At 41.4% G+C, this 26,233-nt stretch overlaps 1 protein-coding gene across 1 annotated transcript in view; it reads right to left on the bottom strand.

Moving 5' to 3' along the window:
* The window catches only part of SLC15A5 (solute carrier family 15 member 5), a 60,763-nt gene that overhangs the window by 22,174 nt on the left and 12,356 nt on the right, over positions 1-26,233 (bottom strand). The window contains exons 3-5 of the mRNA XM_030542078.1: positions 24,555-24,724; positions 19,175-19,395; positions 14,703-14,889 (exon numbers count right to left, since the gene is read on the bottom strand). Of these exons, the coding sequence (XP_030397938.1) occupies positions 14,703-14,889; positions 19,175-19,395; positions 24,555-24,724 (578 nt within the window). The remainder of the gene's footprint in view (positions 1-14,702; positions 14,890-19,174; positions 19,396-24,554; positions 24,725-26,233) is intronic.

Here is a 26,233-nt window from a genome sequence, read left to right as displayed (position 1 = left end):
GGTAGGTATAAAGTCCTCAAGGAGCTTCTTTCAATCTATTATGTCAAAAGTTCCCCAGATAAAAAGCTATGTTAGTGTTGGGCAAGCCACAGAGGTTTCAGATAGAAAAATATTATTACATGGTATTTTATATATGGCGTTTTTCACCCTGGGTATCAAACCACTTCACAAATATGTATTTAACATCTGAATACCCTACTATTAGGTATCCAGGAAGACCGAAGTTAAGAGATTTGTCCAGGGTCACAAATCTGATAGAGCTAGGAACAGAGAAACCAAGAAAGATCCAGTTTCCACTCATCATTTCTAGCCACTGGACCTCACTCCCATATCTAACCCCTTTGCCTCCCTCCCCCCATAAAAAAGGAGGTTTGGGATACTTGGATTTATACTTATGACAGCAGGCTGTCTCAAACCCTTTAGTATTGTTATGATTTTTGTCTGAACCCTCTCCAATTTTTCAACATACTTCTTAAATTGTTGACACCAAAAATGGGCACTGTATTCCAGTGTCCAATAAAGAGAAAATATAACCACCTTACTCCTGCACCATATTCCCCTGTTTATATATCCATAGATCTCATTAATGTTCTTGGCTACAGTGTCACACAGAGAGCTAATGTTCAGCTGATTGGCCACCATGACCCCCAAGTCCTTTTTAAAGTTACTGCTTTCCAGGATACCATTCCCATCCAGTAAGTATGGGTAATGTTCTTTGTTCTTAGACGTACAATGTTACTACGTGTTTTTAATACTAACAAATGTATTTGCTTGCACTCAGATTACTAAGTGATGGATACAGCTCTATATCAGTAACCCATCCTCTTCACTATTTACCACTCCCACAATCTTTCTGCCATCTGCAAATGTTCAGTGATGACTTTTTTTCCTCCTTCCAGGTCATTGATAAAAATGTTAAAAAGCGTAGTGCCAAGAACCAATCCTCAAACACACCTACTTTATGATGATTCTTCATTTATGATTATATTTTGACCTTTGAATTAGCCACTTTTTAAGCCATTTGCTGTTTGCCATGTTGATTTTGTATCATTCTAATTTCTGAATCAAAATATCATGCAGTTCAAGTCAAATGCCTTACGAAGTCTAAGTAGAGTACATCAACACTATAACCTTTATCAGCCAAATTTGTAATCATATATATTTTAAAAAAAGATATCAAGTTAGTTAGACAGGATCTGTTTTCCATAAACTGATCTTGACTACCATTAATGTTACCTTCCTTTAATTATTTATTAATGAACTCCTGTATCAACTGTTAATTAGGCTGGGATCAATGCCATGCTGACAGGTCTATTGTTATCTGGGTCATTCAATTTACCCTTTTTAAATATTGGAACATCAGCTTTCTTCCAATCCTCTGGAACTTCTATAGTATTCAAAAAATTATTGAAAATCATCACTAATGGCCCAGAAAGCTTCTCAGACGGCTCTTATAAAAGTACTGGATACAAGTTACCTTGATCTGCTGATTTTAAAACGTCTAGCATTAGCAGCAGCTGTTTTACATCCTCAGTTACTGATGGAATGGAAAGTAAATAAATCATTTGGCTTTTCCCCAAATATAAAACAAATATTTATGGAACACTTCTGCTTTTCTGTGTTATTGATAGTGCTACCTCTTTCCATCTAGAAATGGATGTGTACTATTGTTAGGATTTCTTATTCCTAATATACTTAAAAATTAAAATAATGTCCTTTAATTTGCTGGCCAGAGAGTTTGCCTTGTGTCCTTTTGCGTCCCTTAGCAATTTTCTATAATTCCTAACTTCTGGTTTCTAGTCATTTCTATCAACCTCTCTTTCATTTGTTATATGTTGTTCTTATTATAACTGCTTTTCCTTTCCCCTTAAGCCATTTTTTAAGTGTGGGCTTTTTGCTTGATTGTGGCTTTTGGGGCATCTAGTAAAATGTTCTTAAGCAATCCCCAATCATTATTTACAGTTTTCTGTTTAAATTATTTCTCCCAATTCATTTAGCTCATAGTTGTTTTTAAATTTGTGAAATTGGCCCTTTTAAAGCACCAAGTATATTTTTAATTGTTTGGATTTGATTAAATTTATGTGCAAGCAGAATAAAGTCATGATCACTTGTATCTAACCTACCACTAATTTTTAGTTCTGTGATCAGTTCCTCTTTATTTATCCTGACAAAGTCTAATATAAAATCCCCCCTGTGCCGATGCAACACTTCTTGAGTTAGGAAATTGTCATCTATAATTACTTAGAAATTCCAAGGATGGCAACTTAAGACCTCTTTCACACATCACTCAAGGACTTACTGCATGGTAGGTTAGTGCACACAAGCTTGCTGAGCAGAAACAACCTGCATAGACACTGCTACAGTGCAGTGGAAGTCACGGAGTGTGGCTTAGCATACTGCTCTTTCATGGACAGCTGAAGAGGGTGCTTCTGAAAAATGACCCAACTGATCAGGGAAATGTGCTCCTACTATGAGGCCAGGGATTAGCTGTGGGCAATAAATGTATTGTTACCAAGAAGACTACTAAAATATGTTTGTGGTTTGAGTTTTATGAAGCATTTACATGGGGGAGCTGTTCCTCAATGAAATTTTTAAATGAAGTTTTACCAAAAAAAATCTATTGAGGTAACAAATAACATAGGTAACAAATTATATTAATTGAATAAAAATAATTAAACATGAACATAGTGCAAAATTAAGACCAATGGAACTGTAGCATCTCCAAACTATGGAGTGATCACAATTTCCTGTAAGTGATGATGTGTTCTCTATCTCTAGGAGGTTGGTGCGGTGGTATTAGTTGTCAACATTTAGTGTGACCACTAGGCGGCATAGAAGTAGTAGAAGTGGCTACATCTTACCCAGCCTTTTTTTAAAATACCACCCCCAGCAGAATTTGATTTTCATCACCCTGGGGGATGGCCACTCTGGGTAAGCAGATTCTAAATGTTCTGTCAGGCTTCCAGTTTATACCAGCAGTTAGAGAAGAAACAAGTTAATACCCTGCTGTATACAATGGGATCTGTAGAAGAGAATATTATCCTTCCCAGAAGCCTCACAACTGCTCAGATGAAATAGTTCAATAGAGTTGAAAAATTGGATAAGTATTTCTTGCCACACTGCAATGTGATTTTTTTGAGCAGGCATAATTTCACTTATACAAGCAAGAGAAGGGGGAGTCAGTGAATGATTTCATAAACAGCCCTGCACAACTTAATCCAGTGCTGTGGCTATGGGGAGATGAGTGAAGAATTGATCAGAGACAGGCTTACTTGAAGGCTGAGGGACAGCCAACTTTCAGAAACACTTCAAAATGATCCTAACCTCAAACTAGAGGCAGCCAAGAACATAGTCCTGTCATAAACAGATAGCTAAGGGTTAATGTCTCTTTCACCTGAAACACCTGACCAGAGAACCAATCAGGAAACCGGATTTTTTCAACTTTGGGTGGAGGGAATTGTGTGTCTGAGTTCTTTGTTTTCTGTCTGCCTGCTTTCTCTGAGCTTTGGAGAAGTAGTTCTGTTTTCTAATCTTTTGTTTCTAAGTGTAAGGACCAAGAGATCAGATAGTAAGTTATATGGTTCTTTTCTTTGGTATTTGCATGAATATAAGTGCTGGAGTGCTTTGATTTGTATTCTTTTTGAATAAGGCTGTTTATTCAATATTCTTTTAAGAAATTGCCCTGTATTGTATCATCTTAATACAGAGAGACCATTTGTATTTTTTCTTTCCTTTTTTTATAAAGCTTTCTTTTAAGACCTGTTGGAGTTTTTCTTTACTTCAGGGAAATTGAATCTGTATTCACCAGGGAATTGGTGGGAGGAAGAAATCAGGGGAGATCTGTGTGTGGGTTGGATTTGCTAGCCTGATTTTGCATTTCCTCTGGGTGAAGAGGAAAGTCCTTTTTGTTTCCAGGATTGGGAACGGAGAGGGTAGTTTCACAGAGCTTGTGTCTGTGTATCTCTCCAGGAGCACCTGGAGGGGGGAAGGGAAAAAGGATTATTTCCCTTTGTTGTGAGACTCAAGGGATTTGGGTCTTGGGGTCCCCAGGGAAGGTTTTTCAGTGGGACCAGAGTGCCCCAAAACACTCTAATTTTTTGGGTGGTGGCAGCAGGTACCAGGTCCAAGCTGGTAGCTAAGCTTGGAGGTTTTCATGCTAACCCCCATATTTTGGACGCTAAGGTCCAGATCTGGGACTAAGGTTATAACAAGTCCTCCAAAGCAAGAGATTGTTTTCAGGAGTAACTTTGAGGAAGAATCCACTGTAGATACCACAGCCATGGGGAGGAAAATATCTCAGGATGGCAAGAAACCAAACCTACCCAGACCAGTACACGTACAAAGGGACCCAAAGAGAGCGATTGCTAACACTGAGTAAAGAAAAGAAATACAGCAAGAGCATGAAAGAATGCCCATGGTGTGGCAAACCACCTCACAGCAAACAACTTTGTCCAGCAAGAAACACCACATGCAGGAAAGGTCTTTTTTTTTTAAAGGGACATTGTGCAACAGTCTGCCAGTTTAAACATATGGTAACACCTTGTCTTTCAAGAACATAACCCAAAAGACACTCCTACTTTGGAGCCATAGGAGATAACCAAAAAGAACTACCATTGATCATCCACGATTGTCTTGGGAAAATATAAAGCAAACTCCGAAATAGATACAGGCATTGATATAATAGTGATTTCAGAATAATTTTTCAGTAGGATGAAACCACCAAAACGCCAAGAGCTAACAAAAAGATATTGAAAGTCCTAGGACAGTCCCCATTAAATGTAAAAGGAAAAATTTTGGCCACTGAAACTCAGAAAGAAGACTACATCCGAAGAGGTCTACATTGTAGATGGCCTATGCAGTGCAGTACTAGCCACCTACTAATCATAGCCCTAGAACCTGAGATCAAGAAGAGGCTCCCAAAATTCTTCCAAGAACTGGGGGAAACGGAGGGAGAAACCACATTAAACTTATACCATTTGCTTTGTTGACACCTAGTAGAGTCCCCCTCCCATTACTGCCTAGGGTGAAAGAAGAGCTCAGCTGTGTAGATGAGATGGGTATAATTTCCAGAATAGACACCCACTTGAATGATGTGCTGGCATGGTAGTGGTCCCAAAGCCAAATGACAAAGTTTGGATCTGTGTAAGCCTTACCAAGCTCAAAAAGAATATATCTGTAGTAGAGAGCAACATATACTCCTATATGTTGAACACAGTCTTGGACAACTTACTGAAACAGATGTCTTAAAATTGGATACTCCGTCTGGATTTTGGCAGATACCACTTGCTGCAGAATCTGCAATGCTAATGATCTTCATGATACCTTTTGGAAAGTTTTATTGCAATAGGCTACCATTTGGAATACCATCTGCTTCTGAACACTTCCAGAGGACGATGTCAACTCCTGGAAGGGGTTTTCTGCCAAATGGATCCTTATCTCATTATTTACCAATCGACCCTACATGACCAACATCTGTTTACAGTCCTGGAAAAACTGGAGAAAGCAGGACTAACACTTAATGACAAGTGCAAATTGTAAAAAGGCAGAATCTCATTTCTAGGCCAGATCATTGATGGGCAGGGATCAGATCAGATCCAGAGAAAGTGCAAGTGATTACTCAGGTAAAGGAGCCTCAAAGTGTCAGTGAAGTATGTTGATTCATGGGTATGGTGACACTCCTGGGAAAATTTCTACTTCACCTAATGGGAAAGTTTGAAGCCATTGTGAGAATCCATGAATTCACAAAATGCTCGGTATTGAGGACATTCAGACATTCAGAGAAATAAAGCAAGACCTGAGCAATACACGAGTTTGAGTCCTATGTAAGCCAAATAAAACCACTACAGTTTCAGCTGATGCCTCATCTTATGGGATGGGGCAGTCCTCCTTCAGGAACAATCACCACTGTGGTGCCCTGTAGCATGTGTCTCATGAACATTAACCAATACAGAGCAGCACTGCACAACACAGAAAAAGCAGCCCTAGCCACTGCATAATCTTGTGAACATCTTTGATTATAATCCCCAGTTTTCCTCTGAGATCCTTGAGGGTATGTCTACACAGCTCACAGAAGCGACCCTCCCAGCCTGGGTCAACAGATTTGGGTTTGCCTGGCTTGTGCTCTGAAAACAGCTGTGTAGACAGTGCTTTGAAGTTGTGGCTCAGGCTGGAGCTTGGCTCTGAAGCATGGGAGTCAGGAGGTGGTCTTGACCTTTGTAACAAAAGGTGCTCCATCACAGCCGTTTGCCTCTGCATTGTGTCCTTTTCTAGGGCCAGCTACTCCATTCTGAGTCTTTGTGATTGCTCCAGGAAACCTTTTTTCCAGACTTCCCTCTTTGCAGTCCCTCATTCCTTGATCATATCCTTGTGTCCTTTTTCCCCCTCCCATCAGAGGTTTGTCAGCCTCTCAGCAGGTGATAAGTCCCCTATATGCATGGAGCAGTGTGTTACAGGTGCTAAAGGGAGTCAGAAAAAGCACAAGTACATACTGTAGCACTCCTAGTCTTCATGCTAACAATGATAAAATGTTGCTTTTCCTCGCAATTTTGGAATGTGGAATTCTCTTCTCGCTCTGGTTCATTTTGAGATAAGAAATTTTCCAAATTACTTCCCTTTTGTATAGGACCCCTTTAAAAATGCTGGGTTGGGGGGTGAAGGGGTCAGCAAAGAGCAGATTGTTAATTACAAGTGCACCTCTGCTGGCTGTCCTTCTGTTGGTGGACATTACCCTCAGGCAGGTCCCCAGGAGACAGAAGAGACTCGTTCAGAAAGGCAATGGGCAAACCCAGAAGATATGCAGTGCTGTTCTTGACCAGGATGATGTCTCTCCCAGCTAGTGCAGCAGTAGAAGGGAAACACTAATTATATAAGCAGCCTTGAGAGAACTACTTTGTCTTGCAATGTGCATGTCAAAATAGGAGTCTGGCTTTGACTTAAATTCTCTGACACTCACAAATCAGCATAAAGTATACTGCAAAATAAATAGAATCCTGCAATAATTGCTCTAATTCCAAGAATTTCTGATAACCATGAATGTCTTAAAACTCCCCAGGCATTTACCTCAAAATTTCAAGTTGACTAAAAGCTGAGGGCACTAATGGCACTGTGAGCCAAGCACAAGGGATGATGCTGTGGATGATGGGTCGGAAAGGAGAGCATCTCAGGAAGGGGGAAAATGAAGCAGCAAGAGTTGCTGATGGTTTTGGGATTTCATACTCCATGGAAATAAAACATTCTCTCTTTAAATCTGTGGCACAAATGCCATTTTGAGCAAGTTGCTGGGTGAAGGGGTTAAAAACCCAGCAAAAAGAGAGGAGGTTACTAGTGTTACCTAACATGGCAGTAGACAGCTGTTTTACCCAGAAAGAAAGTTGTTTGAATTCATTTGTACTGTTGTATTGTAATAAAGCACACAATAATTAGTGGTACAAGTCTCAGCCACTGCATTTTCAGGTTGGCTGCTGATAGAGCTCTCTTCAACAGCAGTTTCAGTATGGCTGGCCACATGGAGTTCTTGTATAATTTCTGAATCTGCTGTGTCATACTCAGGGCCGGTGCAACCATTTAGGTGAACTAGGCGGTTGCCTAGGGCGCCAAGATTTGAGGGTGCCAAAAAGCGGCGCACCCAAAAAAATTTTTAAATGGTTGCAGCCACTGCTGCTGGAGAGGTAGTATGAGCTGCCCGCGGCAGCAGCTGCCTGCCGCCGGCAGCCCAGGGTGCCCCTGGGGTCAGTACGCCGCCGCGGCAGCCAGGCAGCCCATGGCGGCCCCCGGGTCAGGGAGCCGCCACTGAAGCCCGGCAGCCCAGGGCACTTCTGGGGTCAGGGAGCCGCTGCGGCAGCCCGGGGCTCCCCCGGGTCAGGGAGCCGCTGCGGCAGCCCGGGGCTCCCCCGGGGTCAGGGAGCCAGCGCGGCAGGCCGGGGCTCCCCCGGGGTCAGGGAGCCAGCGCGGCAGGCCGGCAGCCCACGGTGCCCCCCGGGGTCAGGGCGCCGCCGCGGCAGCCCAGAGGTTTGGGCTGATGGCGGCTGCGCTGACCCAGGGGAATCCCGGAGCTGCAGGCAGAGGCTCAGAATCCCTCTCCCTCCCAGAGCAAGGGCTCCAGCCTGTGCCATTTTTCTCTTTGCCGGCAGGGGCACCGGCAGCTGGGCAGAGTGCACAGCTCTGCGTAGGGCACGTGGCAGGGCCCCTGTGACAGCGGCGCAATACCAGGGCTTCGCTTCTGGAGGAAAGCGGCGGCTGCCCCCTGGCTCAGCCTCCACATCAGCCCCAGCGAGGGGCACAGAGAAGAAAAGAGCCTCAGCAGTGGTCTGGTGGAGCGGAGGAAGAAAGGGGACCCCAACGCTCATGCATTGGGCAAGGTAAGCAAGTGCCTCCCCACAGGTCGGCCTCAGGTGCCTGTGCTCCTGCCCCCTTGGTCCTTGGCTGGTCCCTGCTCCTGCTCCCCTTGTGTCTGGACGGCTGGAGAGAACAGCAGCCTGCAGAGCTGAGCTGCCCCAGTGCCCTCAGGCACCCCCCTGACCCCATTCCCCCCACAGCCCTGACCCCCAGCTCCGAGACCAGTCCCTCTGAGCTGGAAACCCCCTCGACCCCATCCCCCCCACAGCCGTGACCCCCAGCTCCGAGCCCAGTCCCTCTGAGCTGGAAACCCCCTGACCCCATCCCCCCAACAGCCCTGATCCCCAGCTCTGAGCTGGACACCCTCCTGACCCTATCTCCCCACATCCCTGAGCCCAGCCCCTGTGAGCTGGGCATCCCTGAACCCAGAGCCCAGCTCCCCACCCAGCCGTGGGCAACAACATCATCACCCCCAGGCAACAACAGCCCATTGGTACCAACTATCACAATCACCCAGCAACTGCCCATTATGTAATTGCAAATGTATACGTACCATTACAGCTTTTAATGTTTTTAAATAATGTATTTAGTTTATTTTCAAATTATTACAAATTAATTTTTGAATGTATTTCACTAGTTATTTTTTACATTTCCTAATACATATTACTATAGTATTGCAAATGTTTTATGGAAGGGGCCCCTGATTTTGCTTTGCCCAAGGCCCCTGAGTCCTCTGGGCCGCCCTGTCTGAGTTTTAAGCCCTGCTACTGTGTTTTGCCTGCAACAGGCAGGCCTAAGCCTGTGAGTGACCCCCCATAGCAGCTGCCTGAAGAAGTGCTTGGGGGAATCATACAGAAGGAGCGTGATATTTGTTTGAGTTCTCTCCTCATGGAGGCTGCGCTCCACTTGGTGCAGGACAGCAGTCTCAGCAGGACTCTAGGCCCAGCACCTTGCCTCGGTTTGTAGATTTGTAGTGCACCCATCACTGGGCTCAGTCTGGCACCGCTACCCCTCACCACTGCCCAAGAAGCAGTCAAAAAAGTTGAATGGACTGGTTAGGTTAGTTGTCATGCTGTTGCTTGGCCAATGTAGAGACCACTGAATGCATAGTATTCCTCTGTGATGTTCTGTCCTGAGCAAAATTGGCATGTTATGAGGTAGTGCCTGTGAGGGACAGGTGTCTGTTTATGTATCCAGCCATCATGTCTTAGGTCTTCTTGGGGGGGGAGCTTTTCCATCCTGCTTTCATTGGTGACATCTGTGATGCTCTGGTAGACATCTATGAAGACAATATTCTGACAGGATCATCTGGCAATACATCACGAGTTGATGCAAAGGCTCTTACAAAAGCCAGTTCTAGTTTCAAGTTTCTTGTTTCTCTTGTTTTGTAGTATGACATATTGTTTGAGATCAACATAACTAGCAAACAACTTCAGGCAAAAGAATTTGATATATTAATCAACTTGGAGAAACCAAGAAGTTTCTTGTGGGCCGCAGAAGTGACTCAGCCTTTGAGAAAACATTGGTAGATGCAGGTGAACTTGCGGAGGAGTTGGATGTACCATCACTGTTTGAACCAGATCCAATCCGTATTAGAAAGAAGAGGAAGCAGTTCACATATGAAGCAGATGACGAACCTATTTATGATCCGAAAGAAAAATTCAAAGTGAACTTTTACTTTGCAGTCATTGACACAGCAATACATTTGGTTGAAGAAAGATTCACATTGATGCAGCAAATTAGTTCAGTATTTGGCTTCATATATGATGTTTACAGTTTGCAAAATAAAACACCAAAGCAAATTATGGAACATTGCTTGAATCTGGAGAAAGCTTTGCAACATGGTGAATCCAAAGATATTGATGCCTTTGACTTGTGCAGTGAATTGCAAGCTATTGCAAGACGAGTCCAAAGGAGTTCATCACCACAAGATGTATTGAACTTCATATGGGAAAATAAGCTGACAGATTGTGTCCCTAACACAGTTATTGCTCTTCGCATCCTCTTGACTCTCCCAGTTTCTGTGGCCAGTGGTGAGCGAAGCTTCTCGAAGCTCAAGTTGATAAAAACATATATGCGAACATCAATATTGCAACGAAGACTTGTTGGGCTATCTACCTTGTCAATAGAACATGACATTGCTCACAGCATTGACTTGGAGGAACTTGTTTCTAAATTTGCTAAACTTAAAGCACGGAAACATAAATTCTAAATTATAACATGTTACTCTGTGACCGTTTATTGTGTATAATGTATGTGATTTGGTGGGGGGGGGGGAGGGGGAGCGCAAGATGGAAGTTTTGCTAGGGCGCAAAATATCCTTGCACCGGCCCTGGTCGTACTGTTCTTGGGTGCTCAGAAAAATCTCCTTCTGATCAGACCTCCTTCTACCCATGGTGTCAAGGGCCCTTTCTACATAGTCTTGGACACTTTCTGGAAAACTATCCATCATATCATTCTTAAGTTTGGTGGTAGCATTGCTTGTAAAAATGAGGTCCAGGTTCAGTATGGGTGGGTAGTGGGAGCATTACTGGAGGCCCCACTCTTGTTCCTTGCTTTTTGGTACTTCTGCTGAAGCTCCTTTGCTTAGACTTGGCACTGAAAGCAGCTCTGGGAGCATGCCCTCTCTTCATTTGTTCTGATTGTGTCCTGATGAGGTTTGCATTCCGATAACTTCATCGGATGGGACTAGCTCTCCAAAAAGGTCAATCAAGTCCAGGAGCTCTGTAGCGGTCTGTAGGGAAGCATGGGTGCTTTAATGGGTTTGTGATCTTACCACTACCTGGTATTGGAACAGGGCACTTTTGACTATGCCATCATTTAAAGGGAGAGAGAACATCTGGCCAAGATGACCCTGAGGCAGTGGATGGTACAGAGAGAGGCCAATCCAGGTGTGGGATAGCAGTTGGAGTACTGCTAGAAATAGCGTAGTTAGGAATTGGATGTAGTGGTAGACTTGGATGCATAAACAGGGAAATATTAAGTAGCAGCCAGGAGGTAATATTACCTTTGTATTTGGCATAGGTGTGACTGCTGTCCAGTTCTGGTGTCCACAATACAAGAAAGAAGTTGAAAAATTTGAGATGGTTCAGAGAAGAGCCATAAGAATGATCAAAGGATTAGAAAACAAAATATGCCTTATAGTGACAGACTCAAGGAGCTCAGTTTATTTAGCTTAACAAAGAGAATGTGATTTCATCACATTCTAAGTATTTACATGGGGAACAAACATTTAATAAAGAGCTCTTCAGTCTAGTAGGCAAATATCAGAAGTATGAAGTTAGACAAATTCGGATTGGAACAGTGAGGGTAACTAGGTACTGGGACAACTTACGATGGGTTGTGGGGATTGTTCATCACTCGCAATTTTAAAATCAAGATTAGTAATTTTTTTTTCTAAAAGATCTGTTCTAGTTCAAAGACACATTCATTCAAGGAAGTCCTACAGCCAGTGTTATGCAGGAGGTCAGAATAGATGATCACTGTGGTCCCTTTTGGCCTTAAAATTGATTAATCTGTAACATGAACCATGACACGAACAAACTGTGAAGTACAGTTACTCCTGTTCCAAAGGGGATTAATTACTGTGACCTAAAATGCTGAATAATTCACTTAAAAAAATGCTGTGTATGGACGCAAGGCACTTGAAGGTGAATAAACTTAAATGAATGTGATGTATGATCCCTGTGTAGCCATGCCCTTAGAGACAGAATAGCAGGGCTTTAGCTGAGGTTTTTCCAAGAGAAGGTCCCCTGAGTGCAGTTTGTGATCTTCGTTCAAAGGAACAGAACTTGTGCACATCCTGTAAACGAATTGCACTAATATCTTGATTCTGCCTCACCTATTTTCCAGTGGGAAAACTTTTGCCTGCAAAATTAAAGAATCCTCTACCAGAAATCTCTAAGAGCCCTAAAGTGTGTTATTACCTGGCAAAGAGACAACATTTCCTACCTCTAGTTGAGCCTGAAATGCATTAAATATCAACTTAACCTAGGAATTACCATGCAGTCCATCTAATCCAGTCTCTTATCTGCAACAGCAGCCAATTCCAGTTGCTTCAGAGGAAGATGCATGAAATCCTACTGTAAGCAATTATGGAATAGAGAAAGTTTATTCCTAACTCCCCTTTAGATCCTGCAGTAAAAGGATTAATATCATCTTATTTTTAAAAATCCTTATTTACATCTGGATATTATCATTATAGGCATATATGACCATTTCTTTTTTGAATCAAGAAATATAAGAATTCTACAAATATGAGAAATAATCTTAAAGAAGTTGACTGAATACATGCATGTCTCAGAGAGAGATTTAGGTTCACTAGTTTTTCATATCAGTTCGATCGTCCCTAATTTATAAAAAGAAAACAATGTTTTTGGAAGATCTAATACAGTCTATTGGGTAAATAGAATTTTTAAACATTCTGCATATAAGGATTACCATAACAAACCACAATAGTTCCAAAAGTAATGTTACTGTCGGATTAATAATGCATAGTTTATATTATTTATGCAGTTACATCTTTAAAGATTTTTAGTCTTTAGCCAGGTTCTTTGATATTAACCTGATCATGAATAAGTAATATATAATGTAGTAGGTTAATGTTTTATTGTAACTTTGTCTTAATTTTTTTTTTAAAGTTTCTCTTATATCACTGTTACTGGGTTTCTTTTCTGTTATGAAATTTGCATTTGAATGCATTAGGACCTGGCTTAAAACCAACAGCCTATTTACACTTTCAATTTTGCTCCTGCAAATAATTGTGAACCTAATTAACTTCTGGCACAAAATGCTGGCACTTATAGCTCTAGCAGATTTGCAGGTGCAATCTTGAGTTAGATATCTAACAGCCATCGCTTGCACCCACAGTTAATTGCACCTCAAGTTATTTATGGGCACAAAATGGGAGGCTATTTTTAAAAATGGAACCATTAAGAATGAGCCACCTCATGTATCCTGCTGCAGTAAAGAACAATACAAAATAGTACCCTAGCACCCATTTGGAATCTCCATGGTTTTAAGGAAAACATTATCATCTGAATGTACTTTTTGTGGTTTAATTTAGATGTTTTTTTGAAAACCAGGGTTAATTACCACCTGCTGGGTTATACGCTTCTAGTTTGTGTAAGACTTAATAACAGCCTTAATTGGTCTAACTTTAGTCAGATTAATACTTCTGCATTTCAGCACTGACTGCTCCATGCCACAGCGCACTGAATTAATACAGAAGAGGAAATACTGGTTTATGAACTGTTTTGTCTGAAAAGTTTATACTGCAGGGTAGATGATAAAATAAACAGGAATAGAGTTCGCTTTGTCTGGAAATCCTTATGACTGGAGACAGATTTAAATAAATAATGAGTGAACATTGTTCTTCTCAGATATGAACTGACAAGGGATGAGTCCCAAATTTGCAAAATTTGTCGCTAGATGTGAAATGCCCCAACATTTTGGGAGAGATTTAGAATCATGGTTACTGCTTGACCTCCTATAGAAATAGATCCTACTGGGAAATTCATATTTTGATCTAGATTTAGACTGGAGAAGGTAGGCAAGACACTAGGCCTGATAAGCTCTGACTCTCAGTTGAACTGCCTCAGGGACCCAAACAAGAACTGCTTTTGCTCACTTTGAACTGTAATTGTTAAAGACTCTGTACCTAGGGGATCTGAAAGCTTTTTCTTTCCTACCAGCCCCCGTAAAATACCCTTTCACTTTGGCATTTGTCTGAGTGGTTATTGGGCCCCACCAGGGCTATTGCCTACAAGGCCTAGTGGCTGAAGCACCTACACTGGTTGCATCTGAGTGATGTACACCAAGCACACAACTGGCACCTGAGGACTTTGGTGTGTTCTAGCACTGCGCAGCCATAATAACTACACATTTGTAAATGTTTCATGGTTATATTTACAGAGGGTAAAGACATGACAACTTTTCATATTTGGAAAATCAGGCATTATAGGAATCAAACTAGAACTAGCAGAAATCTTTTAGGTGGTTAGCAAATTCTTACCCAGGGACTCAGGACTGTCCCTCTAGTACATCCTTGAGTGGTTTGTCTCAAAACTTTGTCTGTTTTTAGTGGCTCAAGGCAAAATGATTCCCCCTGACCTGTCTCTAAATGGAGGTGGAGACCTTTTCTTAAACACCAGCCTGTTTCCTTGGCTCAGTTACAGCCAATCACTTCAAGTAGTATCCTTCCTGGGACAACCCCAAAACAGTTGGTTTTCCATCTCAGTGTTCATAATTTCAAATACTCTGATAGCGTCATTCAGCAAGTGCACCCTTCTTATCCATCAGCTAGTTTAGTATTTCAATTAGGAATGAAATGCAGATGAAGAACCTATACATATGTATTTCATACTCACTAATGTAAACTGTTGGAGAGCGTCTGTCTCTCTTGGAACTCAATAGATGAGTGTTGATGCATTCCAAAACAGGAGCAAGAATTAATAAGGGTATGATGCTTATCACATTCATTGCTGCAATTGGCAAGAGAAATCCATTCAAATTCAAGTTGGAATTCATGGTCTGGAGATAATATCCTGAAGGAATCTGCATTAGGGAAAAACCTTGTTTATTAGTATACTACTTTTAAGCCTTTTTGAAGGGACAAAATTCTAATACAGTTGGAAACCTCTTCCAAACGGATCTTGTTCCATCTTCTCTTCTCCAAGTTGAAATGACAGTAAACCAATACTTGCAAATCTTTAACTAGACTCTCAAAAGGGAAGGCCCAACCATAACAAAATTAATCAATTATCTGCCCGTTGCTGTGATGCTGTCATCATCATCCTCTGTTGAGAGCTAAATTTTTACCTCTGTTTCAATTGCCCTGCAGTGTAACAGGATCAGCAAATATGACCATTGAGTATCAGCTTCTTTGTCTATCCCTTGCTAAAGCGATCGAGTGAACTCATAGCAGTAACTCTGTGAAAGAAGTTTTAGTTGCGCCTTATACTGCAAGAAAAGAATTTTTTAAATAGAATCGATCAGCCACAAACCTCCCATAGGAAAGTGAGATGAACTTATTTTACAGAAGAAACATAAGCAGGAATATATTATTATAAAGACAGCAGTAATTTTTTAGATACCCATGTTAGCAAGTCGTATCTAACAGATGCACCAGTATGATGTACAGGATGAATATTTGGCCATGCTCTTTAGAACCAGATCAACACTTGAAAAACTAGATTGATAAGCATAACATTAATATAAAACAACATTTCTCTGTATTTCTAGGTCAGTAATGAAGAGAGAAACTGATAATTGGAAGGAGAGAGGCCCACTAGTGCCAATACCCCAAGTCCAGTGAAATCAAAATAGGTTTATAGGATGCGATTGGTGAATCCCACCACAGTAGGGCACAGTTTGTATTTCTTTTGTATCTTACAGTGAAGGTCTATCTAGGTGTAGCGCCCCCTCTCCACCCAGTTACCTTCTTTAATGCCAATCTGCTTACAGGTTTTGATAGACAGGTCTGGGTTCTTCTGGATCCTTCCACCCACTCAACAGGGTGTATCTTCTTTATTTTTTTCCTATGAATTTATCTGGCAGTGCCTCCACCCCCCTCACTCCTTCCTGGCAGGGTCAGCAGGGCAGCTTGGGAGGAAAATTCCAATTACAGGGTAATCCCCACTTATTTGCTAGATAGTTGGAGACTTCCAAGAAATAACACAAACACATACGATATATTCAACACAATAATTATATTAAACAGGGGACAAATATAACAGGGTAAAACACTATTGTTAGGTTCACGGGTGCCCATGCTGCTAATACCTATGACTTTCCCCAGTCATGTGACTTGAAGTAGCAAATGTAAGATTAGTGTCCTGTTGGTACGCATACTTTGTGGGGGCCCTTAATGACCTATGATCACAAAATTATTCTCTGCAGTGGGTTAGCAGTGTGGCTGTCTGGGTTCAGTACAGCCCAAAGGACTCATAAATGGGAGGAGGTGGTAAGTCCCTCCACAGGTTTAATATGCAGGGAGTTATAAAATCCCCAAACCCTTACTCCCTGGCTTGAGGACACAGTTCAGGGAGTAGGGGGTCCCCAAAACAAATTCCCTGACAGACTGACTAAAAGATGGTGCACTCACAAACTCTGTGAATGATCCTTAGGTTCAGAGATGGCTCTGGACTCCTGAGTCACTGCAGAGGGGCTGATCTCCACTGGTAGGGTTCCTCTTCAGGCAGGAATCAGGCTGCTTCAGTCCCAGGATTTCCCCTCACCACAAAGGGGTGCAAAGCTCAAGGTGCAGATTACACTACTGTACTAAAATCCAAACTGTCGTCTCCTAGCAAGTTTCCAGACACACACACAACAGGCAACAGTCCTGAACTAGCGGACAGAGCAGAGCTGACCACATGGTGACTGGTCTCACCTAGGGAGCTGGAGGGCTAACTCAGCCTGGCCATGGAAGTTTCCCAGCAAAACTCCACAAACTGGGAATCATCAGTGGAGAAGGAAAAGCTTAGCTGAGGGATCTTGCTTTCAGGTCCCTACAGGCCAGTTCTCAGGGGGAACCCTGCATGGAGGCTTGGGACTCACCACAAAGCCAGTCCTGCCCTTGTCCTGGCTGGCCCCAAACTGACTCAAAAAATGGCTTATCCTCTTTTCTGAACTCCCTAGGAAGGGCATCTCACTCCCGTTTGCTTGCCAGGCAGACTCTGAGTCTGCTTTGGCGCCCCCTTCTACTAGAGACAGTGTGCCTCTCCCTGAGCTGCCAGCAGACAGAGCCCAAGGAATCAGGGAATCTTCTTGGGGGTTACATAGATTTTTACAAAGTCACTCATCATCATGGTATCAGAGCAGTTCTCACCAAAGTTAAGAAACAAGTCTCTTTCTTTTCTAGCCTCATACCTTACAAACAGTGATGAATTAAGCCTCACAATCCCTACATGCAGCAGGGAAGTGTCATTATACAGACTGATAGGGAGAGAGAGATAGGTGACTTGCCCAGGTCACACAGAACAGCTGGGTATAGAACCAGATTGCTTCATGCCTACCCCTGTATCTTTACCACAAGTGTATGCCTTCTACTCCTGCTAATTCTCCAGAATAAGATGAATCCCTCAGTAAACCCAACGTAAATCAATTCAATTAAATGCATTTGAGCAAGAATCTCCGATTTGACAAATGTATGAAACTAACGTTATTTACATTAGCTTTTGTTTTCCATGATTCTTTCAGATGAGACATAAAACTGAGGTCTGGAGCACTTACCCCAGAGGACCCCATGGTGCTTCTCATAACATCATCATGTTAATCTTAGTTTCCTGGGGAGATTCCAACTCTGATAATTACTTTCCAATTATTTAAGCCTCTTGCTGCTTCAGTTAGATCTAGTATTCAATTGCTGTCTTAAATTGTTGTTCGGTGTTGTTAAGCACTCCTAAAACAGTTGCCATGTTTTCACCTTTGAGGTGTCTGCAAGTCAGTGGTGAACAAAATGATTCCAGTTTGTTCAGGACTTTTAGGGTTATTCAGAATGTTAAATCTCTTTTTTTAAAAAGATTTTTACTGCTCACCTCCAGAGGAGGATACAAAGTATGCAAAAACTTAAGGTGAACAAAGAAATGGAGGCTGAACTCAAAATGGTTGCCACACAAACTTATAGACCTCTGGTTTCTGTCACCAATTACACATGATGATCAATGTTATTAATAGGAATAACATTATCAGCAGAAATAACATTATCAGCAGGAATCACAGGCACACAAATCTGTTCATAATATAGAGAAAGTGCTATTCATCTTTACAGAAGCAATATTAATCTATTGCCTAATCAAAGAAAAGGCTCAAGTCTTGAAATCATTGCTTCCTCTGCCTCAAGTACAAAAATCATCCCCTTCAAAATTTTTGACTCCCTTTTCAAATACATGCCTGAATATTCTGACTATAAGCAGTATCAATAGAGGTTCATTGTCACCTTGTAGTGGCTGGTAATGTCAAGTGTCAACATCAACTTTTTTATTTTTAGGAAAAGGCTGTCTCAGGAATGACTGTCAATAATAGCAGTATAATTAAGATATGGTATTTTAAGATTTTTTTTCCTCAAGCAGCACTATGCACTAATTTTAGCACCAATCAGTGGAAGTAAAGTGCAAAGCCTGCTCAGTAACATACAGCTAAGCAGGTTGCCACAGGGCACACTACCTTGAAAACCTCTGCTTAACCTGGAACATCCAGTCAAAAAATCATGTCTACCTAAGTAGATCTGCGAGACACTTTCACATTTATACAACACCTCTTCCCCAGAAGCAGAGAGACCCCTACACAGGCTGTGAAAGGATCCCTTTATCCACCACTGAAATACACCCACCTCTGGGGTGGGACACACCAGCAACACATCCCCTCCAGAGCAGTATAAAGAGCATACAACTAGGACTACAGAGAAAGTCTGTGGTGGAAAAAAATCAAATGAGTTATAATTTGTTGAGGAAATTGGAGATAATGGTATTTCTAACGAGCACTGGTATTCTGTCTTTAATAACCACAAGTGCGTAGGTCCTCACCTGAAACACAGCAACTCCAGCAGCAAAGCACCCTAGCACTGGACACTAGAACAATAATGGTTCAAAGAAAAAAGTAGCACGTACTGGTCTTCCTGCATCACCTGAGGTTCTCTCTCAAGCGCTGATCAAGCCAATCATCCTTAGTTTATGAGAGTCAATGTGACCATAGCCTGGTAAGTTTTAGTAAATCAAGACTACTGTACTGGTAAAGCAGCTGTTGAAGACCTTACCAAGAAACTAGATACACAATTGTATTAAATATATTTCATCATATTTTAATAATCATGGGAATTTAGGATTAAAAGCTTTTTACTCACCTGCATGATGCACATTCTATATAGAATCTGAAATGCAAAGAGCGGAAAGAGCCTGACAAGCAACTTAGTGTTTTCCACATGAGTCTCATTGTACCAGCCACCATAGTTTTCCTTGGCATGATCTAACCAGCTTGGCACATCTCCACTAAGGTGGCGGTATCTCACACAGTACATTTTCAGTGCATTAGCAACTACCCCAAAGGTGGTCAGCTGGGAACTACCTGCGAATGATCAGAGACATCATCATCAGTACGTTTTACTTGCTGCCAAATTGAAGACAAGCCAAATGACTTTCGGAACAAAAGACAACTTGATATGATTTATCTTGGTCATTTCCAAAGGATGTAGCAGACCAGATTTGTTCCAGTACATTCATCTTTGCAAGACAACTTGAACATACAGGGCCAAGTCTGGTTGCAGCATCCACCCTAAACTGCCTTACTGAAGGTACACAGGTTAATACCAGTAAACACTTTGGAATGATTTATTGTTATGGCTGAGCAGGAACTGTATTAATATTTTCCTTTGACGTGTTTTGTATTGATTTGATCTGGGTCGTTTTCCATTCAAGCCAGTAGTGAGCTATTGTATGCCAGCCAACAATACTGTCAATGAAAGAGGGAGGCACTGGTGAATTGAGGTATGGCTCAGTGGATGCTAATGGGATAGAGAACTTGCCATGGTTATGTTTCATGGTCAGGTTAGTCATTAAATATATTACCTTCTGATGGCCATGTGATAGGCTGTCTGAAATAAATTAGGGGTTCTCAGTCTAGTTCCTAGCAAAACAACAAAAACCTCAACAGCAATTACCATCCTTGTTGTCAGTCTCTGAGAAACCAGCAATGGTTCAAATATGGAAACTTAGACAGGAAGGATGGTTCAGTCATTCAGTCCGAGCCTATGGTCTGGGAGTCCTGGGGTCACATTCCTGCTCTGCCTGTGCAACCTCAGGCAAATCACTTGCTCTCTGTGCCTCAGTTTCCAATCCGTCCAATGGGGTAATAGCACTTTGCTACCTCACAGGGGTGTTTGAATCACTCGGATACTACAGTAAAGCAGGGGTAATATGAGTAAAATAGATAGATCTTAAATACCTTTATCCCACAAATGTCATCCCAGGATTGAGACATACTGACAGAGAGGTGTGAGGTAAGTTTGCATTGCTGCTGCCTGGGGCCTATTTTGTTTATTGATGGAGGAGTTCATCTCCTGAGTTGGTACCTATCACAAACACTATTTATTCACTTAATGTCAGGAAAGAACTAAGAAAGCAATGGCTATTGGCTAATCAAGATTTAAACCCACTCTCTGTCACAGCCAGACTGTTGGCATTGATAAATAAGATCTCCCTAACAGAGAGGGAAATATACAATATGGATCCAAGTTAGCAAATATCGAGTCTTCTGGTTTACTCACTCTTTTTTTTAAAAAAGGGTTTGAGGTCCAAAAACATAATCAAGAATGAAAAGCTATCTTTATAGGAGTGTTCAAGTTAAGATAAACTGATCAGAAAAAAGAAAGAGGGTATAAGATTCTGGATTCTCAAATCAGTATGAAGACTGTTTTTAGAAGTGAAAATGGACATTAGAGAACTAGTGTAAGGGTAGAGTTTTCACCAGCTGTCATGGTTCGGGGCTATAGCTAGCTATTTGATGTTTACACGCATGGGCTGATCTCTAGCTTTTTGCCCCACAGTTGACATTGTGTCATTACAAAGAATGCACTCATTTACAGGAGGTGCAGCTACAGCCTAGTCCTGTGAGAAGTCAGGAACCCAGGACTCCTCTTGAAATCAGCCCTTTTGGGAGATTACGGTTTTAGACAGCTGTACCCATTTATTAAATTGGTGGCCACGATGAATAAAGAAAAGTGTTACACCTTAAGAAATGTTTGCGCTGTAGCATATCCAGTTTATTGCAGATTACACCCTTGTAAACAACCACCAATAAAAGAAAAATCAGACAAAGTTCCATTATTCACATTGGAAAGAAGATTTAACATGGATGACAGATTATTGTCGAGCCCTGACATTTCAATGCATTTCTTATTAGAACAATTTCCCTCCTTTCACAATACAATCTGAGAATCAACTGCTTATGAAGATCTAGAAAATATTTTGCTTCGTACAAGAGTAAGAATGCAATGATATATTTACTTGCAGTATACTATTTAGCTACTAGATATTTCTGAACAATGTATAGAGTTCAGATGAGTTGTGGTTCCTCCCTGGTGAACAAGACAGACAAATCTGGAACTCAACCTGTGTACGAAGCTTGTTTATCTGTAGTTGCAGTTTTGTTTAAATGAACAGTTTGGGTGAAATTCTGGCCTCAGTGATGTCAATAAAACCTTTGCCACTGATATTAGTAGTGCCAGGAGTTACCCCGGCTTTTTGAGGAGGAGTGTAATTTTAGAGAAATACACTGTTTGAACTTTGACGTTAATTGAAGCAGTAATTCAGGAAGGCATGGAGTAAGAAGGGAAAAGGGAGAAGGTACAGAAATCATATGATGTGCAGCACTGTCATTGTAACAGATATCTGTTCTACAGACATGCTGTGGTACACAGTATATATCAACATTATCCATTTCATGTTTATACATGTTGTACATTTCCAAGGAAACATTAAAAATCTCATCTGTTCAGACACTAAAATAAAAACATTTAGAAAGCAATCTTTCCCCTTCTTTATACTTACAACAGCCTTTGGCTCTGATGTTCTGCTACTCTGACCTTGATCTAATCATGAATATCTATGCTACTTAATTATAATAAAAAGCCTACATTGTACTCTAGATGGTAGACACACATTTTTTCTCATCTTTGGTCACCTGCCAGTTCTTAAAATTATAGCAGTGGGAAGAAATGCAAATGAAGTCAGTGCTTGACCGCTAAACATGATGGAATGCATGGTCCACATTGGAAATGTTACCTTAAAATAAAAAGGGGGTATATATAAAAATCATTTCTTTAAGGTCACCTCTGGATTTGAATTATGGCTCTAAAGAATTTCCAATGTAGTAATTTTATTGGAAGGAGCCAAAATAAGGATTAAAAGCCCTCAGAATATTATCCAAAAATGGGCAATTCTGTTGAAACTTGCAAAATATTAATTAAACCAAACAACAAGCATTCAGAAAAACATTAAGCAATGATATACAAACAAGTGCTGCCTGTGCTGACTTTGTAGGGCAATTAATATTGTTGTAAGGCCACATTTGTTACCAAAAAGTTCTTGGTATCTCTTGTTTTCTTTGCTGTGACCATAAGGAACTGAATAAACCTTGCTAGTGACCTTGGTGCTGTGATTTTTCCATAACAGACAGGCGGGCTCAAGCTGTAAAGTTCAGATACAAATTTCCTCATGCTAAGTACATTCAGATCCACGGCTTTTGTTCAGATATGTCCTTGGTGTCAATGTGCCATGAGCCAGAATCTCCACTGTCTTCAGTTTCTGGCAGGAAATTTCAAAAGAGTCCATTGAAAAAAAATCAATGGGATTTGGGTCCCTAACTTCCTGAGGCTCCTCTGAAAATCCTAGCCTCTGTTCTTTGCACCTGTACACATTATGTGCAACACTACCAATGTGATTTGATAGAGCTTATACTTGTGCAAAATGAGAGTAAAATACTATCCAGAGTGCAAAGTAGTAGAGACTCAGAAGAGGTGTGTGATTTGCTGACTCATTGTTGCAGGTGACATTGCTCCACCTTGATAGGGTTATTAGATAGCAACCATGGAAAAAAAGGGATGGAGGTGGAGGGTAATAGGTGCCTATATAAGAAATCGTCCCAAAAAACAAGACTGTCCTTTAGAAACAGGCCATCTGGTCACCCTACATCTTGACCTTAGAATACAGGGAATAGTTCTCAGAGGACTTCAGCATGGGGGCTGAGCAACCCTGGCAGTAGTTAGCCTTGTGGGGGAGACTGGTTTTATTCACAAATGGAACTCAAAAGGAAATAGCACAAAGGCCAAGGAAACAGTGAGCCTTGTCTTGTCTCAGCTTAGGTGAATTGTATTTGAAGCAGGTAGGAGAAGCCACCTGATCACAGCATCGTTGGGTTGAATATTAATTTCACCTTGGAACTCAAAGATGCTTCATATATGTGAGTAATGAATGTGTCTGAAAATTCCAGAAACGATAGCTGTCATTCAAAAGTAAGAGACACAAGGTGGGTGAGGTAACAGCTTTTATTGGATCAACTTCTGTTGGGAAAAGAGACAAAGTTTTGAGCTTCACCAAGGTCTTTCTCAGCTCTGTAAAACTTGAAAGCTTGTCCCTTCCACCAACAGAAGTTGGTCCAATAAAAGATATTACCTCACCCACTGTGTCTCTTATCCTGGGACCAGCATGGCTACAACAACACTGCCAACATTGATCTAACATGTGTTTCTACTAACTATATTTTCCACTGATTAAACAAGCAGGGTTTATTTTAACATTAAGCTTTTACTCTCTTTTCTGGTAGCTTAATTTCTTCCATTTGGTAGGGTTCCCCACCTCCTATTGCATACAAATTGCATTTTACAAGTTATAAAGCAGAATCAAAATACTTTAAGGAATTGCTATATGTTAAAATGTTGCAACAAGCTGGGAGATGCAGTAAAAATTTCTTTGTATAAATACATCTGTTTTAAAGTACTCAAAGCTATCTGCATGTTTAAACAGTTCAGCATTTCTAATATTTAGTTTTAGGGATACAGCAGGCCTTCAGAGTTATGAACACCAGAGTTACAAACCGACCAGTCAACCACACACCTTACTTAGAACCGGAAGTGCACAATCAGGTAGTAGCAGAGACAAAAAAACAAAAACAAAAACAAAACCTGTAAACTACTAAAACAATAAAGGGAAAGTTAAAAAAAAATTGACAAGGTAAGGAAACTGTTTCTGTGCTTGTTTCATTTAAATTAAGATGGTTAAAAGCAGCATTTTTCTTCTGCATAGTAAAGTTTCAAAGCTGTATTAACTCAATGTTCAGTTATAAACTTTTGAAAGAACCATACCATTTTGGTCAGAGTTACAAACATTTCAGAGTTATGAACAACCTCCATTCCAGAGGCGTTTGTAGCTCTGACATTCTATTGTAATAGCTTACATTGCAGCAATGATAGCTTTAAAATAGAAAATCAGCCTCCGCTCTCCTGTGATGCAGCCACCTCCTGGGAAGGGTCTGTTTTAACTGGTTTTATATGGGCCTGATTCTGTAAAGTGCTGAAGTTAATGGCGATAGAAGATGTTCAGCCCTTCACAGGAGGCACTCAGCAGAATTAAGGACAGACAGAATGGATGTAGCTTTGGAGAAAGAACAGTTAAACAATTTTTTTAAGTCACCTTTAAAACATATCTAAGAGACAGATATTTGGATCTTACCTTTTTTGGGCTGGTAAATCATTTCACTGCGCACCATGTGAATTGTGATTAGGGCCATAAGCACAGACACAAATGGGATAAGAAAACCAAGGTTCTTGGCCACAGATTGCTGGATATAAGAAATGCTAACAAAGACAACTGCTGAATTTAAGTTAACCAGCCAATAAAACCTATGGTAAACAGACAAAAGTTATTCTAAGAGGGAAACCGGTGAAGAGATGCAAGTAATTAAGAATGCAATTCTGTTGCAAGAAGTACAGTTTTAAGCATTCTGAAGTTAAAAAGTTTACTTACTTTAACAACAGTGAGTGGGGAGTATTTACACCCGTGTAGCATGCACCAGGATCCTGCGTAGCCTGACAGTCTACATGAACTTTCACTTGATTATGGGAAAGTCTCAGCATTTACTTACAAAAACAGACCAGGTTTCTAGCCCTCATGGTTATAGAAAAAAAAATACTGATGCCTAAAGGCTCAAAAGCCAGAAGACAAAAAGTACCTCATTTTTTTAAACTCATGATTTTCAAGTCAATCTCTTGGTTTATGGATGCCTGACTAAGGTTTTTGAATGTGTGGAGTTGGCAATACCATTTCAAAGGAAGATGAAAAAACCCATAATGCCCCATGCCAAATGTATAATTCTATACACAAGGAGAAAGTGTTTCCTTGCTGACTCTGGTACAGTAGTGGGCAACCCATGGCCCATCAGGGTAAGCTGATTGAGGGCTGTGAGACATTTTGCAGACGTTGATTGTACGCAGGCATGGTCCTCCGCAGTTCCCAGTGGCCGCAGTTTGCCATTCCTGGCCAATGGGAGCAGCAGGAAGCGGCAGGACACAGAGATGTGCTGGCCGCCGCTTCCTGCAGCTCCCATTGGACAGGAATGGTGAATTGCAGCCACTTGAAGCTGTGGGGGACCATGCCTGCAGATGGTCAAAGCCCACAAAATGTCTCGCGGTGCACAATCAGCTTACCCTGATGGGCTGCTTGCGGCCCGCGGGTTGTAGGTTGCCCACCACTGATCTAGTCTGATCTCCTGCATAATACAGGCCAAAGAAATCTCACTTGGTAATCTCTGTATCAAACTTGAGACACCTTATTATTGCCCTGATTTTCAGAGAATGACAAAAATTAGGCCTTTTTAAAATGTGTCTCAGACTTCCAAATGGGTTAAAAAGCTAATGCTATTTTAAAGAATATAAACAAGAATTCTACAATCAACAGAACACATTGCTTAGATTTCTTTTGTATGCAGTTTCAGTATCAAAGTGAGAGCACCACCACAGTTGTCACCCTTGCTGAGAGCCATTGCACTGAGAGCAAGGACTGACTGACCATGGAGATAACTGATTTCACATTCCTGCACACGCGCGCGCGCGCACACACACACACACACACACACTCTGTGTATTGAGATTGAGAGACACTGAGGAAGCCTGGAGGAGCACATATTGCTATTGCCTTGGGTTCTACCTGTCTTGCAGAATATGAACAAAGAACTTGAGTCTTTGTGCTGTCAATCTAGCATGTATCATTAGTCTTGAATTTGCTTAAAATAAACAAGCAGGACAGATGACCTTAGCTATTCTTGCTCACCTCTACAACTTTTTATCTTAAGCACAAGTGAGTGGGCAGGGCGTACTATCAGCTCAGCTGGAGAAGCAAATCTGTCTAGTATC

This window comes from Gopherus evgoodei, chromosome 1 (genome assembly GCF_007399415.2).
Source record: "Gopherus evgoodei ecotype Sinaloan lineage chromosome 1, rGopEvg1_v1.p, whole genome shotgun sequence".
Classification (NCBI taxonomy): Eukaryota; Metazoa; Chordata; order Testudines; family Testudinidae; genus Gopherus; species Gopherus evgoodei.
The sequence above is the reverse complement of the archived record's forward strand: the minus strand, read 5'-3'. Positions and strand labels throughout refer to the sequence as shown.